Source organism: Haemaphysalis longicornis, unplaced genomic scaffold (genome assembly GCF_048455015.1).
Source record: "Haemaphysalis longicornis isolate Haplotype H1 unplaced genomic scaffold, Haemaphysalis longicornis Haplotype H1 scaffold_43, whole genome shotgun sequence".
Classification (NCBI taxonomy): domain Eukaryota; kingdom Metazoa; phylum Arthropoda; class Arachnida; order Ixodida; family Ixodidae; genus Haemaphysalis; species Haemaphysalis longicornis.
In genome coordinates this window covers 2,159,100-2,186,250 of record NW_027526371.1, presented here as the reverse complement: position 1 = coordinate 2,186,250, position 27,151 = coordinate 2,159,100, and the positions used below count along the sequence as shown (strand labels likewise).

At 49.9% G+C, this 27,151-nt stretch overlaps 1 protein-coding gene across 1 annotated transcript in view; it reads left to right on the top strand.

The window, feature by feature from the left end:
- The first annotated feature begins 3,637 nt into the window (after nt 1–3,637).
- Nucleotides 3,638–27,151, top strand: part of LOC144137631 (uncharacterized) — a 66,845-nt gene continuing 43,331 nt past the window's right edge. Inside the window, exon 1 of the mRNA XM_077669571.1 lies at nt 3,638–4,604. Within this exon, the coding sequence (XP_077525697.1) occupies nt 3,638–4,604 (967 nt within the window). The remainder of the gene's footprint in view (nt 4,605–27,151) is intronic.

Below are 27,151 nucleotides of genomic sequence, written 5' to 3'. Positions count from 1 at the left end.
CTCCTATAGCATTAACGGTGAAGCACTACCACATGTTGTGGATGTTCAGGATCTTGGTGTTAATTTCGACAGTAAGTTTAGCGTGTCCCCGCACATCCCGGGGATCACTCGGCGGGCCCTCCGATCCCTTGGCATTGTATCGCCTATCAAACGAGTTCAAAAAGCCGAGTTCTCTGCTCAAGCTGTACACGCCTATTTGTCGTCCGCAGCTCGCGTATGCTTCTGTGGTATGCAATAGCACATGCAAGAAAAACTGTGACCGTATTGAAACTGTCCAGAAAAAGTTTGTATCTATCTTCAACTATCTTCAACAGCACAGTGTCTTGTGGTGAGGTACTGCAACATGTTCCATTCCATCTGCCGCAAAAATCCACCAGAAGGCACCACACGTTTTTAAATCCCACATGTCTGCGTGGCTTGTGCCCCATGTTTCGCCTCCAGTGTGCATACAATCAGTACTCCGAATATTTAACATATTTAAAAATTCCCCGACGCAGTTCCGCAAACTACTCTGTGAGATTGTAATGTAAGTTACCTTTTATCCCCTGTTCACGCGCTTACTTGCGTGCGTGCGTGTGTGTGTGTGTGTGTGTGTGTGTGTGTGTGTGTGTGTGTGTGTGTGTGTGTGTGCGTGTGTGTGTGTGTGTGGCTCAAAGCGTGTAATTGTCGTTCAGTGTAACCAATGGAATTTTTGTGTGTCGTGCGTGCATGTGCGTGTGTGTGTGCGTGTGTGTGCGTGCGTGCGTGTGTGTGTGTGTGCGTGCGTGTGTGTGTGTGTGTGTGTGTGTGTGTGTGTGTCTGTGTGTGTCTGTGTGTGTGTGTGTGTGTGCGATGTACACGTCCTGCATCACCTGTTTTCGTTTGAAGTTGATTCTTTCTCATGCGGCAGCACAAAGGCCCTCTGGCTGTTCCTGGGTACACTAATAAACATTGATTGATAAATTGATTGCTAATAACCAGAAAACAGCCATTTAACCTGTAGAAAGAAAGGAGTCGCTTGACGGCCGGGTACGCGTTGAACATCTTTTGAAGACCGGAATCGAGGCAACAAACGCGTTCTAAGTCTGCCGCACGTCTTTTGATCAACGTCGCAGAAGCAGGTTCCTTCGCCTGGAAGCGGGGCCACACGCCAGATAACTTTCCAGCCACGTGTGCCGGGAAAGAGACAGAGAAAGAACTTTATCCTTGATCTGTTGGGTCACCTACGAGGGGTTACCAGCGCTTGGGGGCGCCGGTAACCTGGGCTGCTTATTCAGCGAGTCCTTGCTACACACGGCGATCCGAGCTGCATAACGCCACCTCGCAGTGCTCCACACAACAGATGAGAGGGAGTGAGTTTTGAGAGCATTGCCAATTGATATGAGCAACTGTTTCATGGGCTCCGCGGTCGGGACATTGGGGAGAGGGAAATATAGATGGATAAATTTCGTGTAGTCTGGCGCTACAGGGGAGGGTGTTGCTTTGGAGAGGGCGCCAGTATCGTTCCTCAGTGACAGAGTGACCAGTGGGGTGAAGAGTAGCGCCGGCGAGAGGGGCGGTAGTGACAATTAAGTTCGTGGAAAGTCAGAAGGCTGTCGCGGGTTGATTAGGCTCCATGGGAAGGTGTGCGACCTGGCCCAGCTCAGTCGGTTAGCTCTCGAGCGGAAAGGTTAGCCGCTTTATTTCCTTCTAACCCCGCATGGGCAGGAGTCCAAATCAGTTCTGCGTGGGAAGTGGGATGTGGGCTAGTAGGCGTGTGCGATGTTCACGGCGTTTAATATTGTGTTCTGGGTGCGTATTGCGGGAAAGTGGCCGCACAAGCAGGAGATTGTGCAAGTCTGGAGGATTGTATACTCTGGGGTCAGTAACAATCGGGGCATGAAGCCCGAGCGACTCTAGGATGTATCTGCCAGTAGAAGTGTTAGAAAGGCGGGAAAGTTGACTCAGTCTACATTGGCGGATCCAGAGGGGGTGTCCGGATGCGCTGACCCCCCCCCTCAATTTGGGAATGTGTACCCCCTAGAAGGTGACCCCTCAGGTCGTAGAAAAAGTCTAGTTGGATTTTTTTTTCTGTTTCTTGTATTTGTGGTTTCAAGTATTTCAGTAAATAAAAACAGACTACTATCCTGATCCTCCTTTTTATCATCATCATCATCATCATCACTGGTAGAAGCTGACTCCCCCCCCCCAGAAAAAAAACCTGGATCCGCCCCTGCTCACAGAATGGGCTTCTGTGAGCTCTTCAGCTGTGTTATAAATGCCTAGGCGTTCCAGTTTGGCCGTGGAAGTGCTTTGAGGGATTAAAAGCGCCGTTTTGTATATTTTTCGTATGACGCAGTTCATTTTCGATAGCTTCGTTTTACTTGGGGTAAGGTACAGGAGGGCTTATATTAGGCGACTGAGCACGAATGCTTGAACCAGCCTGAGCCGCTCAAATTTCGTCATTCTCTTGTTTCGAGCTCTTATGCGACGGATGAGGCCAATAGTTTGGTTGACATGTGAGGTGAGTTAGAAATATATCGCATATTGGCTCTGTTGCGCTGTATGATCAAACCGAGGACTTTAGGCAATGGGACACATGGTACAGGAATATTCTATATCCTTAATGTTACGTCTGGAGTGGAGCGTGACCGGCGGTGGGCAGGGAGGGTCCAGAGCTCCGACTTACTTGGATAGCATTCAATACCGGCCAGTACCGCTTCTGCTACAACGATGTCTGTGCCTGAGTGAAGTGCCTCCTCAATTTGTGCATCACCACCTCCGGCGCACCACAGAGTAATTTCATCAGCATAGAGACTGTGTCTAAGATGTGAAATTTGAGCTAATCTCTTAGGGAGATTAAGGAGAGCCAGATTAAACAGGAGTGGGGAAAGGACTTCCTTGAGGGATACAAAATGAGGGCATGTGAATAGTGTCTGATACTGATACTATGTCGCCGAAGTAAATCACGGCAGTACGGTTAGTAAGGAATTCTTTAATATAAGTGTAAACCCGCTGTCCGGTGTTAGTCATTGCCAGATTTTGGAGTGTAGCTCGGTGTGAAACTCTGCCGAAGGCTTTGCTGAGATCTAGTGCTAGAACAGCAGCTGTATCTACTTTGGAGGCCGGGATAATGATCTCATGTTGGAGTTGCAAAAGGAGATCCTGTGCCAAAAGACCCTGTCTGAAGCCTAGCATGGGGTGAGATGTTTTGGTAAGATGTTGAACAAAGCGGGAATGAATGATGTTCTCAAGAACTTTCCCTACGCATAAAGTGAGGGTTATGGTGCGGAGATATTTCAGTTTCAGTGGTTTTCCCGGTTTAGGTATTAGAGGTATTTGAGCGTGCTTCCACGAATGAGAAAAAGTACCTGCGGTCCAATAGAGATTATAGTACGATGTGAGGATGTAGATATAGTTATTTAGCAAAAAATAATAGGGGCAACGCCGATACTAAAACACTAACGACCCTAAAGTACAAATTCATGTGTTACAGTAGGAAAGTGCGTTAGGGCTATTTGTATCTATAAGCCAATATGGCCTTAGTTTCTGTACGATAATTTTCGTTAGTGTAGCGGTAGATCAATAACAGAAGGGCCACGCTTGTAGCTATCTGCGCATTGTATGCTATCGGCGCGCTGAGGAATTATTGCTTTCTCGCGCAGGCACTGTGCCCGAAATGGAGATTCATCGGTTCCCCATCCATGTAGGCAGGCATCCGGCTGGCCGAAACATAGAGCCACCCCGAGCCACAAGCCAGCCGTCCTCGCAGCCAATCGAGGACGCCGCGAGCCAGGAGCTGATGCGGCTGATTCTTAAGCGGCTGGACCAAACTGGCCGAGGCCGTATGGCCCAGCTAAGCAGTTCCTGGAACGCCGTAGCCGAAGAGTCCTGGATGTGGGCAGGCGACGAGGCCCGGGTTCGGCTGCCCGAGAACAGCGGGCCAGGGTTGAACTGCATCCGCAGGCGCGGCATCCGCAAGGTCAAGGTGCTCTCCCTCGGCGGGCGCCCCTCGGAGCAGCTGCGCGGGCTGCTGCAGGCCCTTCCGGACTTGCAGTCCCTGGACCTGTCCCCGTGTGGGGCGCACCTAGACAACCAGTTGGTCCTGCAGTCGCTCCGGCTAGATTCGCTAAAGACACTCACCATTCAGGAGTGCTGGGATTTGACGGACGAAGCGATTCACCAAATCATTCACCATCTGCCAAACCTCGAGGAGGTTTTCTTCGGGGGGTGCGTGCAGCTGAGTGACGATACGATTAAAGCCCTGGCCACCGGCTTGAGAAAGCTGCAAAAACTTGGCATGTCTTCCACACTTGTGAGCAGTGCCGGGCTGCAGCGACTCTCCCACGTGGACAGCCCAGTGGCCACGAGCCTGACTTTCCTCGACTTTACCGGCTGCACGAGAGTCGGGGACCAGGGCGTTACAACACTTGCTGCAAGTATGTGTCACCTTGTAACCCTGAAACTGTCAGTGTGCCACATCAGTGACGCGGGCGTCGTGGCATTGTCACACCTGCCCAGTCTAAAGGTCCTGTACCTAGGCTCATGCCAAAATCTGACCAATGAATCTATCCGCGCCCTGGCTGCACGGCAGCTCTCGCTTGAAGAGCTCGACATTAGCTGTTGCAAGAACATAGACGACGAGGGTGCGTTAAAAGTGTCAACAGGATTAGGGCTGCTTGAGCTGACGTCGCTAAGTTTCTTAAGCATCCCCATCACGGACAACGGGCTGGCTTCACTGGCAAGGACACTGGACCAGTTGACGAAACTGGACATTCGATACTGTCGCCTAATCACGAACCAAGGCTTCTGCCTGTTGGCAGACCACCTCCCTAAGGTAAAGGAACTTTTAGTAGATGGTTGCCGTCACATGCGCGATGGAATTCAGAAAGACATCTTACGTATGCGTGCTCTTGAGCGGATCAGCATGGACGAACTGCATAAAGTGACCTGGAAAGGCTGGAGGCGAGCCGCCGTGACCCCAGGCTCCCCGAAACTCGCCGAGCTACAGCTCGCTCTTACCGGCACCGACGATCAGGCGGTGCCATACATAGTTCGGGTGAGTTTTACTCTGTCCGGGTAAACGGGTCAGCCACTGTTAGTCAACGAAACCAATATATGGTTTTATATCGGGTCACAAGGATGCGCGCCTAAAATGAAAATGAAAACAACAAAAAAACATTACCTTTTTTCCCCTGAGAAATGCGACCTTTGATGTGTTGCCAAACGGTATTCTAAATTCGAATGACGCAGTTTTTCCAATAATTATGTCGCAAATGTTGACAAACTTTCATATTTCCCAACACAAAATCTTGATTGACGGCGGACAAAACAAGACAAAAAAAAATTGGAAGCGGCGTGTTGACAATATTCTAGCATTAGCGCGGCAGCGTTCAATGAAACCACTGCAATCGAACAATCACGTTTATTGGTTGTGGGTTTTGTCAGCGGCTACCAGTTAAAAAACGTTTGTGTTACATCATGGGGTAAACAGAAGGAATAATCTTGATAGTCGTCACCCCGACATTTGTTGTCTAAATTATCCAGCCCAATTGCTGGAAGCTCCAGTTATCTTCGCCCGATTGTTATTCGGCCCCGGTGCTCTTTCGGGTGCGAAATATGTGTATGGCCAAAGCGCTACGCAACAGATTCATTCCGCCATACACCGACACACTTGGCTCACTCGTGAAAGCAAAAGCATTAGCGAGCCTCACGTTGAATGGTGGATGCTGGAGCGAGGATGATTAAGGCGAGGAAAAATCATCGCGAAAGATTACCAGGCAAAGAGTTGTTGCGATATCCTGAAGTGAGCTTAGTGTAGAGGAGAAAATAGCACAACGTATCTGTGCACTTCGCTGGAAATGTCGTCGGACGTAGGAATCCTTCTGCACCTTCTCCGCTCTCTTCTCCCACCCATCACCCTCTCTCCCTTCCCTCTCGCTCCCTTCGTAATAAATGGAGGTTTGCCCAGAGCATCCAGTTTTCCGCGGATGATGATGATGATTGAATATTGCAAGTGGTATCCCCTTTGCAGCAGGGTGATGACATGTCATCTTACCATCTTACCCTGGCACTTTTCGAGCGCCATTTGTTGGGACAGGACGCATCTTATGTTTTCGTTCTTGCTCTGCCTGGAACAGCACGAGCGGGCACTCTCTTCCCTTTCTGCTTGCTTTCATTTGGCACCCAGCATTTCTGCGTCATGTATAAAGCCTATTTCTTAAAAGAATCTGATAACGCTACGCAAAAGGACATGCGGTAGTCTCGTGTACGCAGAAAACTTCTTCGGGACAACCACACGCGCATGCGCGAGAAAACCAGGTCGAGAGAGAGACTGCTGCGTTTAAAGATGACGCAACTATACACTAAAGTTTTACACCCTTTCTGGCCGAAAAGGGTGTAAAAATCTTGTCCCATGGCTAACACCCGGGTGTACGGATGAAAACAAGGTGTTGAGCTCAACACCCTTAAAAAGGGTGTTGAGGATGCTCAACACCCTAATAAAAGGGTGTTCAGCCTCACACCCTTTTTATAAGGTGGTTGCATGCGCAGTGGCAATGTGAATCGGCGGAGCGTACAGCATTCAACACAAACAGTCAATACGCCCAAGTTACAGTTTCAACACAAATGAATTGAGCAAGAAAGCCAACGGGATTCAAGCGGTACAGGGAATGCATGCTTTTTTTTTTCTTCTATATTGCCTGCTTGGCGACAACACAACACGCACTGCTCAGTTCTCAAATTAGTAGCTCCAGCCACCAATCGGCTGAAGGGAGTGTATTAAAACATCTTAAATTGCGCTAGAACATCCAGAATGGGTAACCACTCAGGTTCTTCCGGCATGACTCGATAAACTTCTCTTATATAAGCAACGCTTTCAATGAAGTACTCTCGCACTGTGCGAGCATCCTCTTCGGCATTTTGAACCGCCATGCGAGTTTTACACATAGAATGCAGACTAAGTGCCTTGAACATATCATAGGACACGCCTACGTCATTGTTTACGGGCAAAAACTGAATGCCATAAGGCGTTAATGGTAAGTCTTTTTTCAGAGTTCGTTGGAGGATGTCCCAATAAAACACCGCATCCCAACAGTCCAGAAAGATGTGCTCAATTGTTTCCAGCTTTTGGCATAATCTACAGTTAAGTGTTCATGGGTGAACATATAGTCCTTTTTCCTGCAGCCAGGGTTTTACCGGTAGCGTGTCGCTATGAAGTTTAAGGAAGAAAGATTTAACAGATGAGTGTACTGGCATTCGTTTCACTCTTTTTAGCACATATTTTCCTGAACCCACTGCATATAACTGACGATAAACAGGAACAGGCAGACACACATCAATCATATCTTTGTACAAACGTTTCCGCGGTACACTACTGAAATACTCAGAGGAAAACCTAACCCTTAAAATCATAAAAGCATCCATCACTTCGCGCAAGAACCCACGCACGCGTACACATCGCATTTCAGAAGTTGAAACTACATAGTCTGGAATAACATCACGTAGTCGGACTTGTACCACAGTACGTAGAAAGCAATCTCTCTGATCTCTCAGAAACATAAACCTAGAAACTATTTGTCGGATAAACAAATGTGCCAGTCCAAATCCACCACTTTTCACCGCGCGAAACAAATTAGTTCGATTCATGCGCTCTGAACTTGAGCCACACAAAAACACTGCAAACACTGTGCAGCTTTTGTATGTTCCTTCTCGATATACAAATCGCCTGTAGGACGTACCATACCTTGGCAACAGCAAAAACATTGCATACTGAAGCACGGGCAAGCATTGACAGATCCCTTCCCCCCATTGTGTTAATTTCTCTCTAACTCTATCAGTTTCCCCGTCCCAGTACTCTTTAGCGTCCTGATTGTCTTCAAGTGGGATGCCCACACTTGTCGTCCAAGTTGTCGTCCAAGACATGTTCTCGAAAAACACCGGCCTACTTTGCCAGTCACCGTGGCAAAATCCTATGCACTTGTTCCAGTTAACTGCACTGGCAGACAACTCGCAAAATCGCTTTAGATCGTTCACCACCTCACTCACACTTTTCCTATCACTACAAAAAACAGCGATGTCATCGGAATATGACACAATTTTAACTTCACTGCAGTGCAAACGGAATCCATCTATATTTCCATTTTGAAGAATTTTTAAACAAAAGGGTTCAAGATAAATCGCAAACAACAAGGGACTCAAGGGGCACCCCTGCTTACTTAGTAACACATGTGCTGTTCTTGCTTTTATATCCAGCAGAGGAAAGCCCCCCGATCGAGTCGGTGGGCTTGTAGCAAAAAACAGATATTTTAGCGCTAATTTTGAAAGTATGAATTTTACTATGAGAATATACAAATCGACACGCCTATTTGCAAAAACGTTTTTTAGTACGAGGTAGGTTTTCTGTTCGATAACCTATAGAATTATTTTTAAATACTAAACAAATCTTCCCCACCACCTCAACACCCTTAAAAAGGGTGCTCAATATTCCAACACCCTTTTTCCCAGAAGGGTGTACAGCTACAAATTACGGTGTTCGAAACTAAGAAAAAGGGCGTAAAGAAGAAAGGGTGTAAGAAAAAAGGGAGTAAGAAAAGACCACCAACTAAGAAAAAAAGGTGAAGAGACCTCCAACTTTGGAGGCATTTTGTACTTATTTACACGGGTGGACTGAACATTTTCTACAAGCGGGGTGTGTTTTGTACCTTACGATGTTGAAAGCAATATGAATTGGCATAATTTATTACCAGTGAAGCTCTGTAGGCTTGAGGTAGTTTCGGTGGCGTTAGCAAAAAATTACAAAGAAAAAAAACTGCGGCACCGGTAAAGGGCGCACCACAGCAGATAAGGTACTAAACAGTGAAGTCGGCTTTCGAGTTTGTTAGAATGTGAGCACAAGGGGCGTATGCGTATGCGAACCTCTTACTGTGCCATTTCAAAGTTACTAGTCTTTTTTGGATTCTAAAAGGCAAAGAAATTGGCGCAGCTTGCCATAGTGGTGCAAGGCTGGAGAAACAGCATAGCGGGGGGCCGACCTAGCTTGTTTCCCCCTTGGAACCCCTGGCAAGGGGGGGGGGCGGTGGCGGGGTGGTGGAACACTGGAACAGCCTTGTAACATCCGGTTATCTTGGCCTCACCCCTCAGCGGTCATCCTAGCTTAGCAAGAGCATTGTAAAGCTTAGCAAGCATAGCAAAACTTAGCAACAGCGGAAGAAACTACGTTGACCCCCGGCTCCGCTGTTCTTTTTCTGCAACTGAACACCCATTTCACACCTTTTCAACAACCTACAGAAAGCCAAGCGTGTTGCAGTCGGTCAACACCGTTTTCGCCACACCACTATAGACTTTTTTAATTTTGAAGGTTCAAATAGGTGTTTCACGTGCCAAAGCTAAACTTGGGGCATGAGGTGCACCGCATATGGAAACGAGCGATCATTGCATGCGACAATATTTTTTTTTGCGTTTGAAAATTTCTTGCGAGTAGAGGAGTATATGAGTGGATGTGTTCTTCTTTACAGTTGTATTATGCATCCAAACATGGCCTTGTTCAATGACCAGCTGAACACCTTTTCCACACCCTTTCAGTACCCTAAGAAAAACCAAGGGTGTTGAAGTTGATCAATACCCTTTTTTCTCACACAAAAAGGGTGTAGAGCTAGGAAAAGGGTGTTGAGATACAAGAAAAAAGGTGTAAAGGCCTCCCAACACCCTTTTTCCACTTATGCTACACCCTTTTTGGCTATGAGTGTCTAAAAAAGTTTAGTGTACTTTAGTGTATGCGCCGAAACCACGGAGCAAGATATAAAGAGGAGCGCCGACTGTGACCCAGAAAAAATCTTTTGCTCGGGCCGATAATGTCCACGCGCCGTCGGCCGCCCAGCATTCCCTTTGCTCTCTTCCTCCTTCGTTCGCCCTCTCGTCGCTGTGCCTCTGTACATGGCTCTTCCCTTCTTCGCTCTCCCCAGAGGCATCTTTTCTTGCGCAGCGACGTCTGTCTTATGCCTGTCCTACTATGCAGGAGGCATGCGTGCACGCGCGGAATTTAAACGCCCGTGCGCGGCCGCAATAGACGGCGCAGATAATCGCACGCCGCCGCATTCATGGCGATCGCTTATTCCCGGAACGTTTAGTCTGACATTATGAATATCCACTAAAAATATTGCACTAACCCAGCACATGTAAGACGCAACTGAACGGCGATGACTTCAGAAGCACCGAAGAATGAGCAAGAGTAATATGGAACGCCACAACATAGTCTAGCGTGATTCTGCTTACGACGAATCGATGCAGCGCAAAGGTTACCCTCTGTTGTTATCCCGCTCTCCGGCCGCGTGCTTAATTATTAATGCTGCTTCTGCGCACAAACAACGCTTACGAGGGTCGCCCGGAAACTCCATCGGCAAACGGCAATGATGCACATTTCTGTGCCAATGACTGAATTGGACGGCTGCCCTGTTGTATCAAGTGTACAAAAACACTGTCAGCTTGATAAGGAACCCAAGAATATCAAACGCATACTTCATTTTAACTCATGCCGCAACTTACCGCCCGATGTTCACTGTCGCTGTACGGTCGTGTTATCTCGTCGATAACACCGCGGTCTCCAAATAAAATGCAGCGATTTGTATGGCTGCAATTTTTTGGCCTACCAGGGTTCCCGGCGTTTTTTTTTGTTTTTTTTTTCGTTTAGCGGCTGACCAGCAAAACAACCGGATCGTTAAACCTTTTCTTTCGGCGAGTTATCGCGAAATGAAGGCTTGTGAAAAGACCGCACTGTCAGGGACTTGATCTTGAGCAGATTGCTACGTCGCGGGCAGTCGCGGGTGATGTTATCGCATTTCTGTTCTTTTCTGATGAGCGTGTAAGTGCCGGCCCGTGTTCTAGACACACTCTGTTTTGGACGCAAGTTGCGAACTGCGAGAAAGCTGAGGGAACTTTTATAATCGCCAGTGATCAGAACCAGTTGCTCCTTTCGCCTTTTGTAAAACAAAACCTGTTATAACACAGCCAAATTGGTATTCCAAAATTTACAAAACGGAGCCACATTTTCGGCAAGCACCACGCAAAAGGTAGTGTTCGTATAGCAGCCATATGTTTGTATGTGGTCTCTATATTTTGTTTTCCCGCCATGCAAACCAATCCTTAACGTATCTTTGCCGTACGGCCACTCAATTCCTTCGGGTCCGGGTTACCCGGAAGGTGCTGTCGAACAAGTTAATCAACTGTGCGAAGGAGGCGCGCAATGAACGCGAAGCGGCGCCAAAGCAGGCCCAAAGCAGTCCGTGCCCAAAACTACCGTCGCCGAAGCAGACGACAGAGCCGACGAAATGCGTTCCGCCAATTTGCCCGCCGGCGCACGGGGAACGCCGGCCGTTTAGCCGCCGCCGGCTAAGGTTCCTTTCGCTGCGCCATCTACATTGTGCTCCGCGAGTTATGGACATTAAGAGCCCGCCGGAGAGAGCGAAGTCCGCGCTCCTGTTTATCTTGCTCGGTGGCCGAAACTGCTAAGTGCGAGCCGACCTCCGGAGCGTGCGAACGTCTCTCGCAGCTGCGCGCGCGAGCAGCGAGCTACTCAACGAAGCACTGCTCAAGCGGCAACGGCTGGCAGGGCGGCGGCAATGGGCGATGACAAGCACCGGCTGGACGCTTCTCGGAAATGTGCAGGCCTCGAGTGATTCGCAAAACAGCGGTCGCACGTTACAGCTTCGCTCGCGTGGGCCCATTCGTTTTAGATGCGACCGCATCTCACTCACCCGCCTTGTCCATGCATGCATGCATCCCTCCATCCATCCGGCGTCGTCGACGTCGTTGTCCGCGCCAGCTGCGCATGCGCTCTCCGCCGCTCTCACCGCAGCGTTATCTGCGGGTTAGCGCTCGCTCCTCGCAATGCCAGCTGTGCGTCGGCTCGCGCTAGCGCTCGGTTAACGTATGCGAATGCGCTGCTCTCTCTCATTCCCCTCACCGTTATGCGGCGGTATACAACGCGGTACCTACGCCGCTCCCACGGTGTAAGAATAGTGGCCGCTCCGCTCCGTCGTTCCAGCGCCGGTGCTCCGATGTCCAACGCTGCTTTGAATGGAGACTAACAAGCCTGCTATCGCGATGGTCGGCTCAACCGCAACAAGCACCGGCCAGCCCAATAACAGAACTGCTAGCACCACCGACGATGAAGCTGCAAAGCGACGTGCACGGGATGCGGGAATCCCGTAGTATACGGAAATGCATCGTACGCGTTCATGCCACGTTTCACGCGATGGGAGAATCATCCTAACAGAAACGCCGAGGGAAACCCACGATGCTCGCATCTACACAGGGTTCCCGCGAGGAGAGATTGGCGTAATTTTTAACGCGAAGCTTTCGGCCTCTCACTGATGATGTCCGTACGCAAAAACACACTGCTGGAAAGCGAACTTTCTTTGAGGTTGTTGATGATGATGATCGTGGAGAAGCGAAGAAAAACAAACGCTACCCGTGGTTTGAATCGAACCAAGCTGCCTCGCGTTATGGGGCTCACATAAATCCGATTTCGCAATCACCGCGTTCGGGTCGCTCTAAATTGTCTTTGGGTCGTTGCGCGAGCGTTGGACTTTGGCAGTACGGATTTTGGACGACGACGATGGCCCAACGACGATGAATGGGGGGGGGGGGGGGGGGGGCAATCAGCTTTCACATGAGCGTTTGGGTTGCTCTCGTCTGAGTTTGGACTTAGCCTCGCAGGTGGTTTTTACTTCGATCGTTGACGCTTTTACTTTGATTGCAGCGGTTTCGACTTCGGCATTTCGCCATCTGATTCTTACGCGCAAAAAAAGCTTTGTTCTGCACTATAATCATCGTTACACCGAGGAACGTCTGATTTCTGTTTTATTTGCAATAGTGCTAACCAACTCGTCGCGTATCTCAACTAAACAAAAAAAGGTATTACCGATTGTGTGCTCACACTTTGCCTCAAGAGGTCATGATATTTTTTTTTCGCAAGGGAAAGGGAACGTGCATTACCTGCGCCAGCAGATGAAGTTCTCTGCAACGGTTATGCCCACGTGTGCTTCGTCTTGACGAATTGCTTCAACATTGTCTGGAAGGCTGAAAGACAGACATGCAGGCACAGACTGACACAGGCACACGAAATGACGGAGGGGTGGACTGACTGACGGACCGAGAAAGAGAGAGAGAGAGTAAAAGAGACCGACAGACAGACTGGCGCAGGTATATTTGATTTAAGTATAGCGTAAAATAGACAATCATATTTAAAGAAGCAACTGCGACACGTTTGGGATGGTCAAATGCAAGCAAATACGCGAGCATAAATACTATGTTGGCGGTTGGAAAAATTTAGCCCCGGGGAGGGATGTCCACGGAAGATCAATCTGTTGAATGGGAGAAGCGCTGGTCAAAACAAAAATGCCGCTGATCTAGTAGAACTTCCTTCTGGGATAGTTTTGTAGTTACAAAAAATGCGCAGATGACATTTACGTTTGGGTGTGAATGGGTGTGAAGATTGTTTGGAGCGGAATTGATGCATTTACGACCTATGCTTCACGAGCACTGAAAGTGAGAGAGATATGAATGTATATATATATATATATATATATATATATATATATATATATATATATATATATATATATATATATATATATATATATATATATATATATATATATATATATATTGTAAGCAATGTTTTTATACCGACCGCTACAGTGGTCATTCTCCCTATTCATAGCATCCAGAAACACTCCCATCATCACCATCACCTTCATTCACGTGCCACCGGCTGTCACCCTGATATCCCGTGCGTCGCGCGACCGTCATCCTCGTCGGAGTCTCTGCGGGTTGCTCCTTTCGGTTGCTCCTTTGCCTTTTAAGTGGTGGAGTTGCCTTTTCACCCCGTCCTCCGCCGCTCCCAGTTACACCCCTAGAGCTCCGTTCCGGTCAACGCATCCTGCTACAAGCTCCGCCGATGCAGCGAGAAGCCAGGTCGGAGTCCGCCGCTCAAATGGCGTCTACGTGGTTGCTGACAAGCCACCAGCATGATTTTTCCCTTCTTAGCTAGTCTTCGCGGGGACGATGTCGACGACTGGCTCGACGAGTTCAACTGCGTAAGCCAGTTTAACAGGTGAGATGACGTTTGCAAGCTGCACAATGTCCCCCCCTCTCTAAACGATGTGGAGAAGACGTGGTTCTACAACAATGTAGGACGCTTCACCGATTGGACCACCTTTACGGATGAGGTACGCCATGTCTTCGGCACCCCGTCTGTTCGCTCATATTGCGCCAGAAGGAAGCTGAACTCTTGCGTGCAAAATCCCGAAGAAACATACATTTCTTACATCGAAGATGTGCTTGTCCTATGCCGCAGAGTGCACCAAAGCATGCCCGAGGCTGACAAGGTGCGCCACATCTTAAAGGGAATCGCTCCTTTCGCATTTAGCCCCCTTGCTCTTCAGAACCCCACAAGCGTAAACAATGTGCGAACAACCTGCCTACGTCTCGACCAGTTGCAGTATCTTCGCCTGCAACCTCAGCTTTGGTCAACTTGCATGGATGGGGACACGGACTTACGTACCCTTATACGTAACATCATCCGTGAGGAGCTAGAAAACCGTAGCTCACCATGCCCCCCACGTGACAACTGTCGCCCGAACGCGTCTTACCTGCGAGACCTCATGAAGGAGGAGCTTACGTCCATGACGGCGATACCATCTGTTAACCCCGCCTCATCTACCATCCACGCCATGTCATACTGCGATGCTGCTTCGAAACCACCCATGCGAGTGGAAGCTTCCCGCTACCAACTTCTCACGTACATCTGACAGCAATTTCAACCGGTCCTTATCCTCAGCCATACTACTCGCGCGACCGTCCCGACCGCCAGCTTTTCCCGCGGTACTACTGCGGTATTCGGGGCCACATTTCGCTTTTGACGGCGACGCCAACAGGATGAGCGACGGGGTTACACGCCTGATGAACGGGTGACACCCGCTTTGTCTACGGAGATCGTCGTAATGGGTAGGTTTCGCCTCCTCGCCGTTCTTCGCCTCGTCGAGACTCGACCGATAGGAAAAAAAAAAGACCTGAACATAAATACCAGAGAAACTGGTCGGGAAACAGCACCGCCGGTAGCGTAGTGGTTATCGCACCAGACCGGTATTCTGGAGGTCGTGGGTTCGGATCCCACCGGGCGGGCATTTTTTCACCAATTTCTTTCTGACTCAAAAAATTCTTCATCTGTTTCTATGACCCACCACAACCTCCCCTTTGCTTTCCGAGGTTTTCTTGACTGCGAACCCTAATTTTCTGTCTTTTATATATATATATATATATATATATATATATATATATATATATATATATATATATATATATATATATATATATATATATATATATATATATATATATTGAGCAGTTTGGGTCCTCATATTCAATGTGCCCATTTACTCTGTGCAGTGCGCAGGCCAGCTGCGGTGTCTGGGCCTCTCTGGTTGTGCCATAGGTAACCGCGCCATTTCCGCCATCGCAAAAGGACTGCCCCGGCTGCACACTTTAAAAGTGTTCGGCTGCGAGTGACTCACTGACACCGCCCTCGAGTGCCTCGGCAACCACCAGAGCCTCAGGATCATCGGCCTCACTGGATGCTCCGGGCTTACCGAGGCGGCCAAGCTGATGCTGGCCGCCAGGATTCGCGACATAGAAATATTGTGATTTCTGAAGCCGGCAGGGCTGAAGCCCTGTTTTCTATAAAATTTACGAATGATCACCCTGAAGGGACCCTGAAGTAAATTTGTTGGTTTTATTTGTGACCGCATTGAGCTGTGTAACAATTGCAGCCCCCTGTTTGAACAAATAAAGGAAACTCATATGATCGTTTCTTAATTTGCAATGTACGACAAAACTGCAAACTTCATGCACTGAACACACCATCATTTCTGTTCTTACGGCACACTACTTTGCAATGCGATTTAATATTACCTGAGTTTTCTTAAGTTTAATCTATACCTGTCTGGGGCGTAATATATATCGCTAGCGCATAACTTTTAGAAGCTACACGTGTTAGGAATTTACTAAATTGTGCCCCGCAAACACGAAAGTGTGTTGCCATAGAAGGCATTAACAAATTAACCCGAACGAAAATGCGAAAAAAATTGGCTCTAATCGACGCTGTGAAAGCGGTTGTGTAGCAAAGCTTTAAACGACACCCAAAACAATTGCCCATACGACATCAATTTAATTCACAAACGCGGCTCTACAAAGAGGAGGAGGAATAAACGTGTATCTGAAGCTGTCAGCCCTGGGGAAGAGTCCTCATTCCAGGACCCCTTGAGTCCGTCCGGCTTCTTGGGCTCGCTGCACCAGCCAAAGCTGGTCGTCAGGGTCCGAGCTGGACAGTGCTCTCTCCCAGTGCTCAGGGGAGGGGAAAGGCAGGGGATGTAGGTGGGGGTTCTTATCACAGCCCCACATGATATGGTAGAGGGTGCCCGGAGCCTCGCAGAAGCGGCATTGCGAGGAGTACAAGGTGGGGGCCAGAATGTGGGCTGTAGTGGGGTGGGGAAATGTGTTTGTCTGAATGCCTCGGAGGTGGCGCTCTTGTTCTTTGGTGAAGCGTTTGTGCGCAGGAGGATATAGCATTCGTTCCAGACGGTAATGCTGAGTGACTTCGTGGAACGACAAGAGAGGGGAGACCTGCCACTGCTCGCCGAACTCCTGGCTTGCCCGTTGGGTCAACTCTCGGGCACGCTGATGGGCAGCTTCGTTGCCAGACACGGCGGAGTGGGCTGGGGCCCAAATAATCCGTACGGGATGTCGAGGAGGATGCTCGAGTACAATTTTTCGGGCAGGTCGAGATATGCAACCGCTGGAGAAGGTTCTACAGGGTTGTTGGCTGTCTGTGATTATTATTTCTGCCGAAGTTTGTGCAATGGAGATGGCCGCTTCCTCCGCCTGCAGAGAGTGGATGGTTGGAATTGATACGCATGTAACGAGGTTTTCGGTAGTAGAAACAACAGCGGTCATAGCTCTTCGCCCGGGATATGAAGCGGCGTCTGTATAGACTGTGGCAGAGTTTCGGCCGTATTGATTAAGAATAGCTTTCGCTCTGGCTTCCCTACGAGCCTCGTGATGTGTCGGATGCCTGTTGCGTGGTAGTGGGGCCACATCAATGAACTTGCGAACCTCATCGGGAAGCTGAGTCGCATCCGCCTGCGGGTGTTGCAGAGGAGAGCGCAGGTGTAGTTGAGATAGAATGGCTCTGCCGGTAGGGGTAGAGCTCAGGCGTAAGAGTTGGCTCAAATTCTGGGCTTCCAATAAGTCATCTAAGGTATTGTGGACTCCCAACCGCAAAAGTTTCTGCGTTGAGGTGGTAACAGGCAGTCCTAATGCTAGTTTGTACGCCTTGCGTATCACGGCTTCCACCTTGTCCTTTTCGGTCTTGGAGAGTATGGCGTAGGGGAGGGAGTAAGTGACCCTAGACACGACGAAGGCTTGAACCAGCCTGAGTACATCCTCCTCTCGCATCCCCCTCGTCTTGGTACTAATCCTGCGGATCATGTGCGATACTTGCTCTGTGGTGTTCTTAAGTCTATTGAGCAGTTGGTTGTTCGAGAGATCCGCTTGGAAAAGCATGCCTAAAACTCTGACCTGTGGAGTCGGAACAATTACATGGCCGTCCATGTGCAGGGAGATGGTTGGCGACCCAGGAGAGAGTTTCTGCTTTCCTGAGACGCTCAGCAGCTCCGATTTGTGCGGCGAGCATTCTAGGCCACACTGCAGGGCATATTGAATGACTATGTCAGCCGCCTGCTGTAGATTGTTCTCCATGTCCCCTACTGATCCATTAATGGTCCATATGGTAATATCGTCCGCATATAATCCATGGCGTATGCCTGGTACGGCAGCCAGGAGCGGAGGGAGACCAATCAGGGCTATGTTAAATAGCAAGGGGGACAGAACGGCACCCTGGGGTGTGCCCTTGTTGCCGAGGGAAACGGGATCTGATTTCAGGTCACCCACCTTGAGAATAGCTTTTCGGCCTTCGAGGAAGTCTCGAACGTAGGTGTAGGTACGTTGCCCGCAGTTTAGGCCGTTTAGCTGTTTCAGTATGGCTGTGTAGCTGACATTATCGAATGCCCCTTTTAAATCTAGGGCTAGTATGGCTTTTGGGTGGTCCCGGGAGGCTTTAAGCATGACCTCTTCCTTGAGTTGAAGAAGTATGTCCTGGGTACAGAGGTACTGCGAGATCGACACATGGTATGAGGGAACATGTGCTGTTCGAGATAGTTCTGTAGCCTTTTGTGGATGATGTGTTCTAATAGCTTCCCCAAACACGAGGTTAGGGAGATGGGGTGTAGATTATCTGTGCTCGGTGGTCTTCCAGGCTTTGGAATAAGGCGCACTTCTGCCATCTTCCATTCTTCCGGGAGTCGACCTGACCTCCACACCGTGTTGAGATGGCCCGTGAGCTCAATAATAGACTCGTTTTCTAAGTTAGCCAGCAGCTTATTTGTTATGCCGTCCCCTCCTGGAGCCGTGCTGCGCCTGATGATCTGAAGGGCTGCTTTGACTTCGTGGATGTAAATGTCCTCATCCAGTTTAACATTGGGCTGCCCTGTATATGGAGGTAGTGGTGTTTTGGGATAGACCGGGAGGTATTTATCCTGGAGAGACTTTATGAGGTGAGCGGAATTCCCTGGGTGGGTGTGAATCACCTTTCGCATGATGTGATTGGATTCTGTTTTGCATTTGGAAGGGTCGATGAGATATCGGAGCAGTATCCAGGTTTCTGATGTAGTTAGTGTTCCCTGTAGACTGTCACAGAAGGACAACCAACTTTCTTTGCATAAGTGAGACGCATAGCGGGCTGCTTCCTCCGTCAGCAGAGCTATCCTTTTTTTCAGGCGACGATTAAGGCGCTGGCGTTTCCACCGTTTGATTAGGCTCCTTCTTGCTTCCCATAAGTGGAGAAGGTGTGGATCCACACAGGGGGCCGTCGTGGTAAGCTGAATATTGTCTGTAACGCGATTCATGTCTTCGCGAATTTGGGCGGTCCACTCCTTTAGCGTGAGGGGCTGGGTGGCTGCACCGTCAAGTCTGGCTTGCTCCCTTTGTTTGCGAAATTTCGGCCAGTCCGTTAACTTGGCTGCACCTAGCGGGGCAGCGTATATATTTCCATGTATTGTGATGACAAGGACGAAGTGGTCGCTTCCCAGGGTTTCCCCCGTGTGAGACCACATAGCCTTGACGTTCCCTGTGGTAATCGTGAGATCCGGGGACGTGTCTTTGGAGACACTATTGCCCAAACGCGTGGGAGCATGCGGGTCCGATAGCAGAATCAAGTTTTCTTCTTGCAGGAGGGAGTGCAAGGTGGTTCCTCTTTTGTTTGTGTAGCTGTAGCCCCATAAGGGATGTGCAGCGTTAAAATCTCCCATGATAACCAGTGGGTTAGAGGATGCAATGCGCTTTGCTTGTTTGATTACATGAGAAAGGTTACTTTCTTGGCCTCTGGGGCGACAATAAATGTTTAACACGTATAAGCTCTCTGCCACTTTAACCTTACTCGGTACGATTTCAGTGAGTATTCCTATCTTCTCGGATTGCTGGAGTGGATGCTGTATAGCTGTGAGTCGTTTGTTTATTAGCGTGGAGAGAGAGCTCGTGGGTCCATCTTCATAGGTGATGAAGCCCGAAAGTTTCGCAGGGTAGTTTGTTTCCTGAAGTGTAATGATATCGGGTGAATCCTCAGTGGTGGCGATGTACTGAGCTAGTGAGCTTGACTTGTTCTTGTAGCCCCTACAGTTCCATTGCCATATGGTAAGCTTTGATTCCTGCTGAGAATTGCGCCTATTCTTGGGAGGTGCCATCTTGCAAGGTGGCGTCGTCTGTCAGGGCTGATGGCCTGCTGTAAGGCTTGAGCTCTCGGCGAGAGTGACGAGGAGTAACTGCCTGCCCCTGTCCTTCTAATTTATCTAACCGTTGCGTGATTTGTTTTAACATGAGCATCATTTCCTTTACGGTTTCGGCGATTAGGGATTTCTCTTGCGCCAGCGGGAATTCTGTCGTACGGGGGGGTTGGGAAGCCGAACTGGAAGGGGGTATTTGTGCGGGCTCTGGTGTGGTGGGGTCAGGTTTTCGGCGTTTTTCTGGTGTAGGGTTTATCCCTTGCCTGATTTCTGCCTTGAGTGCAAGGAGCTCATTATGGAGTTGTCGATTTTCCTCCCGTTGTTGTTTAATCTCGGCAAGAAGCTGAGCGTTTAGTCGTTTTAGCTCCGCCAGCTCGTCACGGTTGGGGGGATCGGGGGAGGGGGAGGAGGGGTCTGAGCACGTGGAGAGAGCATCTGAGCCCAGCTCACCTGCATTGCCGTGGCGTCTTCAGCAGATCTTCGCTTGGCGGAAGGTGTTCTCCCTCGGGACCTGGACCTGGATCGGGTCTTGCTTCTCTCCCTGGAGGGCCCTCTGGATTTGGAGCGGGATCTTGACTCCCGGCTTGTTCGGGGACCCATGGTGACCTCGCGTTGCTTTTTCCTCCGACTGACTGGTGGAAGAAAGCGTTTCGGGCACTCCTTGCTAGCCGTGACGTGTTCCCCGGCGCAGAGTGCACACTTGGGCTGGCAGTGGAGCGGAACGTCCTTTTGTCTCAGCAGGCCACAGCGCTTGCAGTGGGCGTCCGTGAAAGCGTTCGGCTTAGGGCAAACATCGGCTCTGTGACCTGTTGAGTGACACAAGTGGCAGAAGGCGTGGGTCCGCTTGTATAGGTAGCACCTGGTCTCAACTCCTCCGATGTACACAAAAAAAGGGACTTTCTTTCCAGCAAATGTGATCAGCATTGTGCCGGCGCGCCAAGTATTCTGCACGTGAGAGGCTCGCAACCAGGGGAAGAGATAACCGCCATTATTTGCTCTGGTGTGGCGTCAAGAGAGATGTGAAAAACTCCCTTACAGGAATTGTCGGGTGAGATTCCGTAGGTGTTTACTGGAAAAATTGTGTCTTCAATCTTCAGCTGTTGAATTTTGCTTAGTGCTTTCGCCGCCGCGATGTACGGGGTGCTAACGACCAGTATGTTTTGAGCCTCATTAGTTCTGATCTTGAGATCCGCTTCTCGCCACGTGAGCTTTGCTTCGTCCAGAATGCAGCTGGCAAGCGTGTAAGGGCTGACTTTACTCAGTGCTAGGCCATTGCATGGGCGAATCACCATCTTGTAGTCGTTCTCCGGAAGTGGAGGTGGCCTTGGCTTTCTTGAAACTAGGCTGGGGTTCCTGGTCGGTTTCATCGCCGGCTTGAGAGGGGTTGTACCTGCATCTGGAGTGGTGGAATTCTGCTTCTTGCGTTGAGCACGTCGGGTGACTTCTATCCATTGTGCAGTATTGTTTTCGTCGTCTTCTTTAGTGGAGAAAAATGCTTCCGAGGGCTGCTGGTCCATGTCATCTACGTCGCAAGACAATGGTGTTTGGCTTGGAACGACGAATGACGAAGCCTATGGGGCTACCACCGTATGCGGCGACGTCACATCCATAGGCGACGCTGAGGCCCGCCGGCGGTGTTAGGCGTAGCGGTGCACTACCGCCTCGAAGCTTCAGATGACGGTTAAATGGCGAAAATTTGACTTACGGCCTAAAGTAGGATATTGGCGCGATCCAGATGACTTCTAGCGCCCGATGGTAACGCATTTAAGTGATACTAAAGGAACATTTCACAAATATTTCAGTTTTCTGTAGAGCTCATGAGAACGGGACAGCTGTCCTCTTCTTCTTCGTCTTCTGGCCTCTACAAAGAGTGAAACCACAGATTCTGCCAACCGTTACCTGGCATTCGCGGGGGCGGCGTCCCGAACGCTGCAGCGCCGGCCACGGCCGGGCGAGAGCGGCGTAAACGAAGGAACCGTTGGCTGGTAGAGGTAGAAAGCTCAGCTTTAAAGGGCGGTACTTTCGCGTGCAGTTTTTAAATGCCGAGCATTTCAGTAACTCACGATGTCACCCGCGTTGACGTCCGTCGTAGTGCGCACCGTCGTTGTCCGCACCCCTCCCCCTACACTATATAAAAAAAATACTATCCGGCGCCTGGTTTCGATCCCTCGACCCGCGCCTGGTTTCGATCCCTGGACCCTGCGGGCGGAACGCAATGTACATGGTGCTCTACTCACTGCGCCACAAAGCCGACACAGAATGGGAGGCTAACAACGCGCCTTATATCCTTGACTCATTCAAACTACGTCAAGAAGCTGCTGATACAACGCATTCACTACCACCAACTCCCCAAACACTAAACGTTAACGCAATACACCCACCCCCTATGCGACGCATTTACTCGAGTCCCCCTCGCGGGGAGATGGGACCACCAAAAACAACGCGTTGTGGACTGCGCAGTAAGGTGCCGGCACATGCGAGAACCGCTCGCGCTGTTCGTTCCAGGCAGGGGGCGCGCGAGCACTGCGAAGGCGGGAAATTTGAACTGCTTTGGACAAACCTCCGTTCAATTCATCAAGAGAGAAGTGAGACAGGGAGGCGAAGAGCGTGATGGGTAGTAGCAGTAAGCGGATAACGGTGCCACAGGCCGTTATGGTAAATCACTGGTCTGCATTTACGACAGCTTTCACGTTGAGTGGAACGGCTTTAATTTTTTTAGTTAATTGCGCGTGTATCGGCAAAACGTTCTCACTAGGGTCTGCTTACGGGCTTTGAAGGCAAAAGCGTGCCGCCTCTCGTAGGGCGCAAGCACTTTGGCGGCCGCTACTGGTGTTTGGCGGCAAAGATGGCGACGGCGACGTACCAGAGCAAGTGAAGGCAGGAAGAAAATCGCGGAGGAAAATGTGGAAGAAGTGTGCGGGGGAGGGCAGTATTCTGACCGCGCACGAGACGCTTGTGGGATAGGCGGGCGAAATTGTCAGGTGGAGAGCGTCACGCGCTGCTATGACACCATCTCTCTCACTTTTCGTCCTTCACACTTTGGGCGTACACTACTATTCCGTGCGTGGCCCAACCTAACCACGTGACCAGTGGCCAGAGGGCTGACCGGGCTTCAGCCCCCCCCCCCTTCCCCGGAAATTTTCCGGTCCACGCCGTGCTGCCTGTTACGCCTAGTACGTCGCCTGTGAACAAAGGCGCATAGCATTCGGACGTGCCACTATTAAAACATTCACGACTCAATGCCTGTCTTAAAGGAGCACTGACACCAATTTTCGGCGTTAATATTATTGCACAGTTCGCTTCCTTCACTCAACAGAATACCATGGCTGAAATATGAGCCGCCTGCGACGCGAAGAACATAGTTCAATTGGAACTCATTTATCGCGCCGACGGAGCAGCGCAGGCAGCGGCACTTAGCGAATGGACATCAGCGTGACATCACCCCGTGAAGCCAAAAAAAGTGACGTGACAGCGCTCGTCAAAAACTTGTGACGTCACTTCACGCGCGCGGCCCCACGCGCGGCGAGCGGGCGCAACATCCTCGCAAGCGGGCGCCAGGGACGTCCGCACAAAGCGGTGAGGTCAGGCCGGGATTCTGTCATATGCGCCGTTCGAGATGGAAGCGCGGGAATTTGAAACAAAAGATTTTCAGGCCGTTCAATGTAAGTAGCTATCGCGCGCTGACGTATTTGAAGTGCTGTTTCAGGTTCGCGAGACCATTAAGCATCGATAAAAGCAATAACAGTGTAACATAAAATTTTCGTGTGAGTCCGCCTTTAAAACACTGATGCTTACACAAAACGAAGTGCCCGTGTCAGGATAATTGCGGAGGGGTGCAGCTCCAACAGCGGTGGCGCCCTCGGGTACGCTAGCCCACGTTGTGCCCCTTTGTGTGTGGCATGTCGCCACGCAGAGTAATTGGCCGGCTGAGTCATTCTCAGCAGAGGAGATTGACTCGTCACGGTATGGCCAGGGAAGGAAGGAGTGGTCCGCACTAACTGGCGGCGTAAAGAAAGAGAGCCATTGATGGGTGAAGACTGGTATGATGAAGGCTGGAAAGGGAATGGACGATCTTTGTATGTGCAACGTGGGAGCCCGCCTGCACCACCAGGGCCGCCGGGCGTCCCCCACCTGCGCCGACTGCCCAGAGCCCGAGACGCTCGAGTACTTACTGTGCTCTTGCCGCCAGCACGACACCGCGAGAGAGGAACTCCGGGCCGCATTCCAGCGACTCAATGTACCAAGCCACAAGCTGGAAGACTTCTTGTTCCCCACGGGATCGGGCGCTTTACGACGGGAGGTCTTCCAGCACCTCCTCCACTTTCTAGTTGTGACAGGACTAGTGCAGCGTTTGTAGCCGTCCCGCCTTGGACGAAATGAACGCTACATAGACTGTGCCCCTCTCTCTTCCTTCCTTCCTCTTTCTCTCTTCCTATACTTTGAAACCCCCTTCCCTTCCCTGGACTGGGCTGTATGAGGGTGAACTCCCCGACTGAGTTCAACAATATCCCAAGGTCTTTTCTCTTCCCTTCTTTCTTATAAATCACCACCACCACCAAGCAGAACCACGTGCGAGCGGAGATGCTAGACAGTCAATACTCCTGCAAGTTAGCTGAAAGAAAGCGATGCGTCTGCGTATTGGGCGAAATGTAATGTGTGCTTTAGGGGAATGCCGCAAAGTATGCCCCTCTTCCGTGCGTCCCCCTTCATTCTTTCGTTTCACGTTTCTGTGGGGCCCGGGAGGGTGGGATAATTGCTTGGTCTCAGCTTGCGCACACTGCGTGTCCCCTTGTTGTCTCCTCCGCGATTAGGCAGGTTTGTTCGGCGACTGGTCGTTACGATTGATCGTTAGGACCTGTTTTGGCGTCGTTCGCTGGTCGGAGGAGGCTCACGACGTGCGACTGGCAAGCCAGACGCAGTCGTGCCATCGTTGCGACCATCGTGAGGTCACATTGAGAGCCCGCTGAGCCTTGGCCAACAGCCGGCAACCGGCTTGCGTTGCTCGGGTTGGCTCAGGTGTTGGGAACTTTAGGCTTACCATACTGGCGGACATTTGATCGCTGCTATCTATGTAACTGCGAATGACAATCCGTAACACAACTTTTCACCACGCTATCATCCCCTTTCTCGCATGTGAAACTTTATTAAAGCTATAACTGCCGTCTGAGCGATCGGTGACCAAGACATCTGCGTAGCCTGTTTCGATGCTTCCGCGCCGGTATTGCCATCTCTCGGCCGCTCGGCGCACCGCGCGCCGCGGCGACCGGTCAGCGTTGGCTTGCATTGCGGCAGATATCTGATCGCCGCTTTTAATATAAGCCCTGACAACTATCCCTAGCACAATTTTTTATCACAATAACACCTACTTTCTCGCATGTAGAACTTCTTTTTAGCGATCAGATTGATTCAGAAGAGCAGCGACGTTGGTACCGTGGTCTGCGCCGGTTCGAGCCGCTGAGTGTGCCGAGCTGGCAGGCGCGGCCGACGTGTGCGCGGACTGTTTCCGAAGGCCGAAAACACCGAAAACGCTTCACGATTGCCTGCTTTATCCTTTTTTTTTTTTTGCGAACGACGCGCGGAATCTCTAAATTCAGCTCAGCGATTGTCGTAGTTGAACATGGAGCAAAAACAGTGGGCGGAGCTACGCCGACGACGCATTGCATGCGCGCATCGGGCCATAGGGACCGGGCAGCTGGACGGGTGGCGCCACCACTCGGCGCTCCCCTCGTCAGTGGAATGAGCCGGTGCATTGGACTACACAGCCTCCCGTTGTTTTTGTCGTGTTTGCTTCGGTGCTTTGAATGGTTTGGTGGTTTTGTAAGCGTATATGTGTGGTGAAACAAAGTCTAGACAGATGTGTTGGGTTCTTAGATGCAGTAATGACTACGTAAACTTGTCGGACGCTTCTAAAGTTGGGTATCGGCTGCAATGGCATGAGCGCTTTTTGCAGTGATCTGCGCTTGGCTACACCCGTTCTGAGTACGAATAAAACTACTATTAGTAGTATTATTTTCTTCTTAAATGCACTAACGGCTACGCAAACTTATTGGATGCTTGTAAGGTTGGGAATGGGCTACATTGACACGAGCGCATTTTGCAGCGCTCTGCACCTGGCTCCACGCGAGCTGAGTAGGAATAAACTATTACCAATAATATTATTCATTTCTGCCACTTTAAATTATCTTCCCTGGTTTCAATTACTACGGTTTCCACGCCAGCCTTAGCGCTGGGATACCTCGATACGTGTGCTTTAAATAGAAAGGAACCTGCATACGAGATGGATTACCGTGTAGCAGTAGAAATGTTGCGGTAGTTTACACTTTCTGTAACCGTGAGCTTTGTGCCCTCGGTTTTGGTGAGCGACACTGTGACAGCATGGGAGCCTGAAAGCCGAAGTGGAAATCCCACATTTGTTGTGGTCATTATATCAAGAGCCAAAGTTATTCACCAACTCAACAGCCAAAGCTAGGAACCATCCACCATCCCTCCTCCCCTTACCGTTTTACCACCTGCGTAGAATAAAGGCTGGCGCCGATAGTTTAAAAATGTAGCAGCGTTAACGTCAGCCGGTGTTTTTTTAATGCTTAAGTATTCTCTACAGAGTACCTAAAAAATCGTGTAATGCCTGGTGAAGACACCAAAAACGCGCTATTAGTTGCCTCAAATATGGGTGCATCAGCCCGAGTCCTCCAGCACAGACACACTTCCGACACGCTGGACAAAGTTTAGATTTCGAGAGGGGGTCATGGAAGTTCAAAATTAAACAGCAAGATCATCTAGCCCTCCGTCTAATAGTTATGATGGTTTAACGCAAAGCTTTCTTCCTGCCAAATCGAATGGGAAATGGTCAAAGTCAATGACGCTGCGATCAAAACACCAAACTGCGTGCTGGTCAAATTCGACGCTCAGCTAGTCAAAGTTTAAATCCAGAAGGCAACCAAGGAAACCCATACGATAGAGGTTTGCGATAAACCCTCATCGTCGTTAGACCAAGGTGTGCATGATTTTTCAAGCGTAGGTGGCAGCTTGCAAACCGACCGCAGCATTCAGTTGTGAAGCTGAGTACAGGTTTCGGGCACCCTCCTGTCTTACGTCCTTCAGCCACGCAGGAATTGGTTTTTGAAAAACCATTTACCAGCTAGCCAGCAACCATTGCAATTCTTGAAGAGCAATGCTTCTCCACGACCAGCAATAACGTTCTATTATCATGCGATATTTATTCTATCAACGATTCCCGATGACTGTAGTAAGAGCATTTCTGTGAAATTAAACACGTTTCAGCCGTAGGTGATGAAGTTACT